General features: G+C 48.1%; 2 protein-coding genes across 2 annotated transcripts; one reads left to right on the top strand and one right to left on the bottom strand.

Annotated features, from left to right (window-relative positions):
- Nucleotides 1–8,284: 8,284 nt before the first annotated feature.
- Nucleotides 8,285–9,908, bottom strand: ALTATR162_LOCUS459 (uncharacterized protein; the record flags this gene model as incomplete). Its single annotated transcript, XM_043308053.1, has 5 exons — nt 8,285–8,453; nt 8,512–8,865; nt 8,915–9,069; nt 9,095–9,780; nt 9,830–9,908. 5 exons carry the CDS (start codon nt 9,906–9,908, stop codon nt 8,285–8,287), a joined length of 1,443 nt encoding a protein of 480 aa, XP_043163988.1.
- Nucleotides 9,909–11,160: 1,252 nt separating this feature from the next.
- Nucleotides 11,161–11,628, top strand: ALTATR162_LOCUS460 (uncharacterized protein; the record flags this gene model as incomplete). Its single annotated transcript, XM_043308054.1, has 1 exon — nt 11,161–11,628. The coding sequence occupies one exon, from the start codon at nt 11,161–11,163 to the stop codon at nt 11,626–11,628; it is 468 nt and encodes a 155-aa protein (XP_043163989.1).
- Nucleotides 11,629–11,883: the final 255 nt, after the last annotated feature.

Raw genomic sequence — 11,883 nt, forward strand, 5'->3', positions numbered from 1 at the left:
GCCCAATAGAGGTAACAACCTCAACAACAGCTGCGATAAGCCATATGGGTCAAGCTCGCGCAGGCCATCGCCTCGATCGTCAAGGCAGGCTCGCTAGTACTACGCTGCCTCGCGGCCAAACGTCTCTACGATTGTTGAGTAACAGCCGTGTAGCTGTATCTCAGGACATTGCAAACACGCTTGGAGGATTTGATGTACAAGGCTTTCGATACGCTGCAGTCAGCTGGCTAGTCGACAACAATCACGCCCTCCGCGAGTTTGAAACACCAGCTTTCCGCGAGATGATCGCGTACGCTAACTCAGAGGCTGCAGAAGCCCTATGGGTAAGTCACCGCAGTATATCAGCCTTTGTTATGAGGCTCTATCGACACCTAGAACCCTTGGTTGTTGCAGATCTGTCGCAGGCTGCTAGCAAAATTCATATAAGCTTTGACGGCTAGACAACAAAGGGTGGTAAACGCGGTTCTTTGGCGTTGTTGCTCATTATGCTGATACCTTTGGCAACCTTAGGGACCTACCTATTGCCCTGCCTCAACTACAGGCGCTCATACAGGCGAGAGGATCGCTGAAGTTGTATACAAAACACTCCAACAGTTCCAAGTTGATAGCTCAAAAGTTGGATACTTTGTCCTCGACAACGCCTACGCAAACGATAGCGCTATCGCCAAACTCGCCGATATATACCAGTTCGACAGGCTCCATCGTCGACTCGCTGCGCGCCTCATACGCTCAATCTCGTAGGCCAGGCGATTATGTTTGGAGTTAATACTTAATCGTTTAATAATGATACAGAGGAGCATTAGGCTGAGACAGAATACCTGCAAAACTGGCGGCGCGATGGTCCACTAGGTGTCTTACTTGATATAATTAACTATATCAAAACGCCTCAACAACACGATCTGTTTGCCTCGCTGCAGGCCTTAGTTAACAAGCAATCTTACACACAAACAGAAACGATATTAGAGCCTATTAAGCCTGTAGTTACACGGTGGAACAGCTATCACGACGCCTTTGAGCGTGCAGTACACCTATCCCAAACTTTTAACCTATATTCCAGTCACCATATCGAGCAGATCGCTCGCGACGACGCGTACGCTATATCAAAGGGCAACAAGCTACTAGAAGCGCCATCATGGATGCGATTAGATGGCCTATCGGCGGCAGATTGGGCGGTGGTAACTGAGTATATCGAGGCGTTGAGGCCGTGAAGGAGGCCACCAAACGCCTTGAAGCTCGCGGCAAAACAGGTGGATTTGGAGCTCTATATGAGGTGATCCCAGTATACGAGTATATCCTTAGTACCTATGAGGCGATAATTACTACCTACGATAGCGTTGACTATAGCCCCAATAGCGCTCCTGAGGACCACCTGCCTATTAACCTAAGGGCGGCCTGGCGGAAACTAAACGATTACTACACTAAACTCGACGCCTCGCCTGCCTACTACGGCGCTGTTTCCTCCACCCGTACTACAAAAACTACTGCTTTAACAGCTGGCGCGATAAGCCTCACTGGCTTACCGCAAACGAGGATGCCCTACAACAGCTTTGGGCGCAATACAAGCCGCTATCGCTACCTACAAGAAGGCCTCTACCGCCACGATCAAACACTATAGACGATGCGATCGATGCGCTCGTTGATCGCGAGTATACAACCGAGCTGAACATATCAGAGGCGGATGAGCTTGACTGCTGGCGGCGATATGAGCCAGCGTGGACAAAGGCGCAGTTCGCATAGGAAGGCAGCCCTATACTATACTGGATTGGCCTACGCACGCGATATCCTCACCTATCGCAACTCGCGATAGATCTGCTCACAATACTAGCCAGTAGCTGCCAATGTGAGCGCCTCTTTAGCGAGCTTGGCGATCTATTAGAGCCTCGGAGGCGGAAGATTGGATCTTAACTACTAGCTGCGATACAATGTGTACGGAGTTGGAAGAGGGCAGGTTTTAAGCCTTCTAATAACGCAGAGGATACTCTAAATGAGTCTGAGTTAGCTGCGATCTACGATATATGCAATTGGGAGACAGATCTCTAACTATTTGTATACAAGATTACTCAAAGTTTCACATCAAGAACCATCAAAAAGTCAATCAATTATCAATTAACATGCCTAAAAACCTCTTCAATCAAGTCAATATTAATGTGAACTCGGAGTTTTTTCAATTAGAAACAATTACAGGCTCAAAATTGATTGAATTGATTGTTCCCATCTCTGCGCGCGAGGGATCATGGAGCAAGCCGGGGCGGTGGCAGACAAGAGGCAGCAGTTCCGGACGTCAAGCACGGATTGGCATCGATTTTTAGGGTTCGGAGCCGGCGTAGAGGAGGGGACGATGAGCAAGAAGCGGAAGAGAGCGCCGTTTGAGAGCGAAGCAGACGAGGCGAGGATAGATCGATGGGGGCGATTGAGGAAGATGGACACGGCCGCGCAGTTGCAGCGGATGATGGGCAAGGCAGCCGAGTTTCGCGGCGTGCAGAAAGAGGCCATCGACGCCATCGTTGCCGGCAAGAGTCACGTAGTGGCCGTGATGCCGACCGGGGCAGGCAAGAGCATGTTGTTCATGTTACCAGCATGGGCCGAGCAGGGCAGTACAACAGTAGTTGTAGTGCCGTTAATCGCGTTGCAAGGAGACATAATGCGACGATGCAGGAAGTTAGGGATATCGTGCTCCGAGTAGGACAGCCGCTGCCTGCTAGACGCAGCCGCAGTCGTGTTAGTAACGCCTAAGTTAGTAGTTAGGGAAGAGTTCGCGACGTTTTTAAACTAGTTGCGGGCAACGCGGTAGTTAGACTAGATTGTAATTAACAAGTGTCACATCGTGTTAAACTAGCGATATGATTTCTGCAAGGAGATGTAGAAGTTAGGCAAGTTAGCAGCTGCTAAGACGCAGATAGTAATGTTAACAGCAACATTGCCGCTAAGCAAGGAGGACGAGTTGTTCTAACGGATATACGTCGAGCGAGAATAGGTCAATTTGTTCTGAGCCGAAACCGCAAGGACGAACGTAGCGTACCGCGTGATTAGGGTAGGCAAGGCAGTAAAGAAGAAGGAAGTGGAAGAGATGGTGTTGGGCATGGTGCGGCAGAAGTTGCGCAAGTACAAGGCCGGCAAGATAGTAGTGTACAGCAATTCAGTGCCGAAAGTTAAAGAGTTGGCGAAGAAGTTAGGTTGTTACGCGTACCACCATCACGCAGTAGGCAAAGCGAGCATGTTAGACGAGTTCACAGCAGGCGGGGGGCGCGTAATTGTAGCAACTAGCGCGTTAGGGATAGGCATTAACATACCTAACATTTAGTGCATTATACACATTAATTAGCTGTTTACTGTGTTAGATTACGTACAGGAGAGCGGCTGGGCGGGGCAAGATAGGTTGCGCAGCAAGGTAGTTATAATCGTGCAGGAAGGGGAGCAGCGAGCAGTAGAGGACAAGTAGGCAGAGGTAGAGCAGCAGTTGGTGAGAGCGTACGTTAAAGGCAAAGACGAGACGGTAATATGCAGGCGGGTAGTGTTAGACGGGTATTTAGATAGACGAGAGAAGGAGCGGGTAGGGTGCGAAGAGGGAGAGGAGAAGTGCGACGTGTGCAGAAGAGCGGACGACAAGGAAGAAGACGAGGAGGAGATAGAGGAGGAGGAGAGCGAGGAGGACGAGGGAGGCAGCAGCAACGAAGAGGATACGGGCACAGTTAAGGCAGAGCGAGAGGAGGCACGGCGGGTATTCGAGCAGCAGCAGCAAGCACGACGCGGCCCGCAGCAGACGTTAACACAGCAGCGGCAGCAGGAGTTCGCTAATATAGAGTAGTTGCGCTAGCAGTTAGCATAGTAGACAAAGCAGTGTAGCATATGCGAGGTAGCAGGCAACGGATAGAGCGGGCACGACGTGCAGTAGTGTTAGAGGCTAGAGAGCTAGCAGGCTAAGGAGATAATTAAGGCGGTAGAGGAGAAGATGCGGTTTAAGGAGTATTCGGGTTGTTTTTAGTGTAGGGTACTGCAGGAGGTGTGCAACTAATAGGAAGACAACAGACGCGGACGGTATTAGAGGGCAGAGGGAAGAGATTGTTAATATTAAGGGGTGTTAGTAGGAGGGTTGTTAGGATTAGTGTACAGGGGCGAGGAGGGAGTAATAGAGCGATAGGTTACGCGGTTAGTAGAGCAGGGGGTTAATGCGAGTTTAATAAAAGGATTAGTTTAGTATTTAGGGCGCAAACAGGCGTTAGAATGCGTTAAAAGCAACAGGTTAGTAGGGGAGTTTTGTTAGATTACGCGGTTAATAGCTAAGTAGAATAGTAATTACAAGATATTGCTGCAGAAACGTACAGATAGAAGAAGCAGAAAGAAGGGTAGAGAAGAGAGGGTAGAGAAAGGAGGGGTTAGAATTAGAGTCGCGGTAGTGCAGTTACGCAAGTTAGAGAGTTGCGCGTTTATTACGCAAGAGTTAGGAAAATCCAAATTAACAAATAGTAAGACAAACAGCAAGACAAACAAGACAGGCGTACACACAAGTACAGGAAAGGTAGTATAAGCAGAGAAACAACAAGGAATATGTTAGTTTAAGGTTGTAGGAGCAAAAACAGTTGTAGGAGTTAGGTCTAGTCCTAGATGCAAGTCAGGTAGGGTTATCCGCATGTACAGCAAGCAGATAATTAATAGTATAGACAATAGGACAGAGGTAGGTAGAGAGCACTAGCAACACGCATAAGAGTGCAGAGAGCGTAAGCAGAGAAGGCAGTAGAGACAAGAGGGGGTGTTAGAGCTGCGGTTAGGTTAGGACGCAAGTTAGGATAGGGTTAGGGTTAGCTGTATTAGGGTTTCGAGACAACAGCATGTAGGAGGACACAGAAGCCCGCAAGAAGACGCTAACCTAAGTAGTATGTCTAACTTAAGTAGATCCCCTAAACTATATAAGAAGAAGATTAAAGAGAGAGTAAAATGCAATAAAGACGTTAGTTAGGTAAACAGGGTAGAAATTAGAGTAAAGGGTAGAATTGTTAAAGGAAAAATCGGAAGATTATGGTAGCAGTAGAAGATGAGGATCAGGTTAGGGTTTTAGAATTAAGAAGATAGTAGAGTAAAAAGCAAAGTAAGGAGTAGTTTCGTAGTTTAGTAGTTAGAAAGAGGTTTACAAGAAGAAGGATAAGGTAGGAGAAGAGTAAGAGAGGTAAGGTAGTAGAGGAAGTTAAAAAGAGGAAGAAGTAAGTGTAGGGTAGAGGAGTAAAAGAGAAGGAAGAGGATAGGGTAATTAAGAAGAAGATGTAAAGAGAGAGGAAAGAGTAAGGGGTAGGCGGTAGGCCCATTAGGTGTTACAGTTAGAAGAGGGAGAGGGAGAGGGTAAGGTAGAGGCAGAAGGGTAATTAAGAAAAGAAGGGTAGGTAGTAGGCCTGTTAGGTATTATAAGGAAGCAGAGAGGAAGGAAGAGAAAGTAGATAATGCAATAGTTATCAGGATTATAGTTTACGTAGTTTGCAGAGTGTTATAGGCAGAAAGAGGCCTGCTAACGAGTATGCATTTGCTCCTATGTACAGAAGAAGAAGGATAAGGAAAAGAAGAGTAGCGTCCTCCTTGTACGGTATTTATCCTCTGTACGCTAATACAAAGATAGATAAGCGGGAAATTCTTCGGCGTAGCCTCTTGTGGTACTTAGGCGTAGCCCCTTACAAGTATACCTGTGCGATAGCTCCCTAAGCGTAGCCCCTTACATAAGATAGGACATAACTTACGCCTATGTAAGCAGGATATAGAAGTAGATTCTAAGTAGAATAGTAACGTAGTTCACAAGCGAGTCGCCAACACAAGCGGGTCGCCACCCTAACACTAGCGCGGCGCCTGCACAGCAACTTCACGTAATGTCACAACTACGCAATACCTAAAGAACCTATAATAAAGGCAATATATAGCTTGCTATCTTAGATATTAATTCTTATTAGTTTTAAAGCAACGTACGCGCTGCAGCAATCTATAACGTCCTATAAAGAACGCTTGTTAACCGACGCGCTAGACGACGCTCTTAACGCGATTGTAAGCCGAACTTAAAACGCCTTACAAAGCTAGAAGAGGAGGCGATTGTACAGCGTATACTTAAAGAGAGTTTACGTAGTATACCGCCCTTAAAGGCAAACGTACAAGATATAGCTAATAGACTGCTAAGAGAGCGTAGTAGGAAGCCTACAGGCAAGAACTAGGTTAATAACTTTATTAAGCGTACACCTAAGCTGCGAACGCGATGGAGCCGTCCGTACGATTACCAGCGAGCTGTCTGCGAGGACCTAGCAATTATTAGGCCCTAGTTTACGCTTATTTAATTAATAAAGGCGAAGCATAGTATCGCAGATAAGGATACCTAGAACTTTAACAAGTCTAGCTTTATAATAGGCAAGATATCCTCTTAGCTTGTTGTTACAGGCTTAGAGAAACCTAGGAAACAGAAGAAACTACAGCCTAGCAATCGTGAGTAGGTAACTCTAGTCTAAGGCGCCTCTGCGATAGGGCGCGTTATCCTGCCCTTCCTTATCTTTGCGGGGAAGGTCCTTATTACCTCCTAGTTCGCAGATCTACCTTACAACTAGATTATTACTGTCTCTCCTACTAGCTAGATTAACAACAACCTTACGCTCGCGTAGCTTAAGCACTTTAATGCTTATACGAAGGCGTCCTCTATTAGGGTATATAGGCTGCTTATTATTAACGGCTATAATAGCTACTGCTTAGTAGATTTCTAGGACTACTATAAGGAGAACAAGATTATCGCTCTCTGTATGCTACCTTACTTATCGCACCTCCTGCAGCCTCTTAACGTTGTTAAAGCGCTACTACAGCGATAGGATCTCGCTCTTAGCACGCAGCCGCATCTACTATATTAACAAGGAAACCTTCCTACTAGCCTTTAAAGAGGCTTATAAGAAGACGTTTATACTAGAGAATGTTTGCGCAGGCTTTTAAGGTGCTAGGCTAGTCCTATACGACCTAGAGGTTGTGTTATTAAAGCTAGATGTGCAGCTGCGTACGCCGACGCTACCTGCACTAGGCACAGTCGCCTAGGAGGCGCAAACACTGCGCAACGCCTGCGAGATAGAGGCGCAATCTACGCTAATTTAAAATTGTATACGAAACTACTAAGGGTTACTAGTAAGCTTATTAGACGAGCAGGTTAAGCAGCTAGGTAAAGGCGCTTAGTAGATAGCTTATAATATAGTGTTAATGCAAGAGGAAGTAAGAAGCCTTCGAGAAGCTGTTGACACGCTTACAAAGCGCAAGACTTGCAAAAGGCGGTACGTACGTGCAGAGGAGACTCTAACAGTTAGTAAGGTATCTAACTTAATTGCTAAAATAGACAGTAGTAGGCGTAAGGACAGCGAGACGCCTGCGAAGAGGGTGCGCGCAGAGAGGCGCTGCAGCCGTTGCAGCGAGGTTAGGCATAACTCTCGCACCTGTAAGGTAGAAATAGAGGATGTAGATAATAGTAACGCTTCTGAGTAATAGTAATCTGTTACCTATAGTACAATATTGTGTTCTAGTGCTACACTACGTTGTTGCGCAGGCGTGGCGCTAGTGTTAGGGTAGCGACCTGCTTGTGTTGGCGACTCGCTTGTGAACTACGTTATATTAAAATTTCTAATTACTATTGTTAACAGTGCTGTATAGTCGTGTATAGTCGTAGTTTTAGTAAGGTCTTAGTAAAAGTGCGTTACTCGCTTAGGTGCGTTACTCGCTTGTGAACTACGTTAAACTGTAAGAGTTTATTGCCTAATGCTATATACCTAGAGTTGTCCTTTACGTCCTACAGTCCTATAATGTTCTATGCGTAGTACATTGTAGGATGTCGTAGGACACCGTAGGATTGCACGTGACTTGTCCTATAAAGACTTTCCGCCAAGACCGTGGGATCACGTGCCCTGCGGGGTGGCGTCATCCATTGGTAGACAAAAGCCTTCCCTTTGTCTCGGTTGACTGGGGTATCTTCCTGCAATCTTCTTCCTACATAGTCGTCCGTGTCCCTCTGTTCAGGTTCGTAACAGTCCTTATATTGCGTGCACTAAAGGTAGCTTAATCCTAGCGGAACGAGCTTATCCTTACGGTAGTTCAGCAGGACGCTGAGTTTCTGCAAGTTCTATCGGTAGCATTTCTCTCGGCGGCAGCTCTACCGGCAAGTGCTCGCATTTCGACTTTGTACCCTTCTCCTGTGCAGATTCTCCGTGCATTTCAGAAGGTAGTTGGCCTCTTCTCCTTTGATAGACGATACAAGCAGCTAAGCCCACTACGATAGCTATGCCTGCTACAGTGCCAATTACGATGCCAGCAATGTAAGCGTTATTCTTCGTTTTGTGGTGCGGTAGGACCGTCGGAAGACCAGTTGGTGGAGGGTGCTCGTTGGAGGGGGGGGGTGGAACATCGTGAAAAGAGCAGCGTTGGCAAATCCGCCGACTGGTTCTGTCATGGTGGCACTTCCGTTCCCCCTGCAGGCGGTCAGGTTTAGATATCTTGAGTAAAGGACGAAACACTGGGACGACTTACGAACCACCGATTGCATCCACTACTTTTCCTGGAACCTGGTAATCTGGCGCATGTGCATCGAAGAACGAGCTCCATGTGAGACTGCTCAAATCGAACAAGGCTACGCCTCCCCATTTATCGCATGTCATGGATGTGAGGTTCGGAATCTGGCCGGTCGTTTCTACCGCATACATGCTCGCATCGAGTGATCCTCCTACGGTCATCATTTGCCGCTTGCCAGCACTGTGGCATGTGTGGCCGAACTTCGGATTCTGTCCGGAATAGACCTTCGTCCAGACGAATGACGGAAGTGATAGGACATAGATGTCGTCATACATGATGGATTGCGTTGGATCGTAACCTCCATATATGTATCTGTTTTGGGATCAGAGTGGCTTAAAGCTGCTTTCATCACAACGCGTACACATTGTAGCTGGAGTTGTCTTTTGCCGCTTTCACGCCTGGAAGAACGCAGAAATCTATGCGTGGAGGAGGCGTCTCCCCCGAAGTGGACTGGTTGACCCAAATCACGTCGTCTTCGTTGAACGTGTCACATAGAGAGACAGTATCGAAATCAATCTGTACGTGTTAACATAGCACATACCTCACCATCAGGGTGGGTGTCTGGTACCAGAATGCCGTTATTGAACGTGTTATTTTCTTCGTTTCCACTGCGCATGCCTCCAAACGTCAGCAAAGTACCATTTTTTGTCTTGCCGAACCCAGGGCAATGTAGCAACCCGCCTGCAACGCGGGGACTACCAAGCGTATCCGTCGATACATTTCTTGCGATTGTAGTGGTTAAATCAACGATAATCAATCCTCCGAGATAGGTAATTTGGTTATCCGTCTCGTGTGTTAGCGTATTGTTTATGTATTCCGTCATGGAGTACATCACGGATGACGAGCCTCGATCGACCATGCCGTTCAAGAAGAATCCAATTCCAGTAGAGATTGCTTCAGTCGCTGCGCCCCAGTTCGGACGTCTCGGAACAGCATAGTTTATCCTGTACTGGCCCCATGTCATCGTCTCAGTGTCATATGACCACAAGGAGTAATCGTCTGATTCAGGAGGTTTCCAGTCCGGGTCAGTTTGGTTGGCCAGAAAGGTGGATCCTCCGAAGGTGAAGAGCCGTCGATCTTTGGCAGGGCCTCGGTACAAGGCACCTCTAGCCATATTTGGAGGATTGGCGTCCATCGCCGAGTTTCCGAATCGTCCTATTCTCTTCTCAGTGAGGTTGGTGGTGGCGTCCCATGAAGCGCTCATGTCAATCTCGAAGATGTATTTGCCTGCAAGTAAGTTCGGAGGTGGTCGCGGGCCTTAGAGCGGATAGCTTACTGAAACCGAGCCATGTAGTTTCATCCTGGCGATATAGCTGCACTCCACCGTCGACGAAGACAGACTTGTCTCTTAGCATGGCTGTAATGATTAGCTGAAGTAACGACAGCATGTAATTAGGAACTCCACGTACATGAATGGTGCCAGCGAGCACACCTGTTGCGAACGATATCAACTCCATCGTCTTGGGCATGGGCCAAATACTCCAGTACGAGGAAAATGAAAAGGAATAGGAAGCCTGAATGCATATTTCCTGTTAGGTACCCCAATTCACCTATTGAGCTGCGACGGAGTTGGTGCCGGTCTGCAAAAAGGTAGAGTGTGCAGTGCGCCACTTAACTGCCATCCTGGCCTTATATCACGATGATGAAATCAGCAGTTGTCATCGAGTAGCCATTGAAATCATCCGGCTATGCAGGGATATGGCAATTTCGTCGAGTACTGGCTGCTAGGAAGCTATATGCATGTACAGGAGCGCATCCACCAGATCGTGGATGCACTTGCAACTAGCCAAGACATTAGTGGCAAATTAGTACACCCTAATAAACCTAAACAGACCCCGCTGGTGTGATCACCCCATGGAGGAAGCAGGTGGTGATGAGCAGGTCTAAACAACATTTCCAATCATCTCGTGCGCTCTCCCATACTTACGCGGCTAACAACTACAGCTCAACTATCTAATGGAATTAGGCTTAGTACTAAGACACTAGTAATATGGGACGTTCGTAACTAGTTAAACAATCTTTTTCCTTAGAATTTGTAGTCAGCATATTCACGTGCAAATAGGGCGGCTCAGTCACTACCTAATCGCCCAGAAATCGATCGGACCAGATCATGTTCTACAATGCAGACCCAATTACTGCAAAGTGTTATAGCCATGCCACTTCCCATCTAATTGATACAAGGTAATGAGTACAAAGTGGCGGAGGCTTTAGAGGTCGGACTGGGAACGGTGCATATAGCACAGAATGCAATCACCTACCTTCTGTCTAGTTACTCCGTTATCGTGTAAACAAATGCGCTCGGCTTGGACACATGTTATGAAGCGTTGTCGTCTTGTTTAGTGGATTGTATAGCAGTCGATAGGTCTAAGGAGTCCAGTGTCTTCTGACACTCTCGGATGTTAGCAAGCAAGCCGCCGAGATCATAGCTGACATCTTGTGTTTTTGCAAATATCTTCATCCTGTCTCTTGATGTGATCTTCTAGGATGCTGTTAGGTTCCGCACTCCACTTCCTAGATCAACACAGCTGTGACAGGCTAGTCCCACATGTTCGTCGCCGCACCGGTACGTATCAGCGCGGCGAAGCGCTGATTGCCTTGCTCGTGGTCATGAACGCCGCCGCGGGCAGCGCTGACCCCGATAACGCCTTGCTGATTTTTAGCTGCATCCTCACAATTCACGTCACCCGCTTCGTCTTCCTCGATAACCCCTCGCTGCCCGAGCGCCAGCACATCGCCAAGCAGTTACCAGTTTCTGAGCCGTTGCGCCTGGCCGTCATCGCCGATTGCGACGACGCCGCAGACGAACTGCTGCGCGCCCTCGTCCAGCTCGCTACCCCCGGTCTGCAGCAAGTCTTCAGCCACTGCGACTTCGACACCCACGCTGATCTGCTCGCCTGGCTTCGCGTCTATCACACCATTTCCGCCGCGACTTATACCAACTGGCCGGGCCGCAGCATGACCCAAGTCCGCGGAGAGGCCGCTATCCCGACCCTTTGTCACTGCCCTGCCTTTTCTTGTCCCCGTGATGCGCTGGCGCGAAAGTCACGATCCCCGTGCTCGCCCCCACCCCCTTGATTGCGCGCAAGAAACTGCTGTTCCCGGTCAAGGACCCTGACGTTATCACATGATACAGCGCCATCAGCTCGCTCAAATCCAGCCGTTTCCGCCGCTAGCTAACCGTTGCCATCCTCTGAACCATCGACTGGATCGCCCGCTACCTCTTCCCGACCGGTCGCTGGGCCGCGTTAGTACTATCCAGTTCGCCAGGTGGACCTTCCTTGATGACAAGCGACGGATGCTCTTCGCCAGCAATCATAATGATCTTGCTAG

The sequence above is a fragment of the Alternaria atra genome (assembly GCF_907166805.1).
Source record: "Alternaria atra isolate CS162 genome assembly, contig: 21, whole genome shotgun sequence".
NCBI classification, from domain to species: Eukaryota; Fungi; Ascomycota; class Dothideomycetes; order Pleosporales; family Pleosporaceae; genus Alternaria; species Alternaria atra.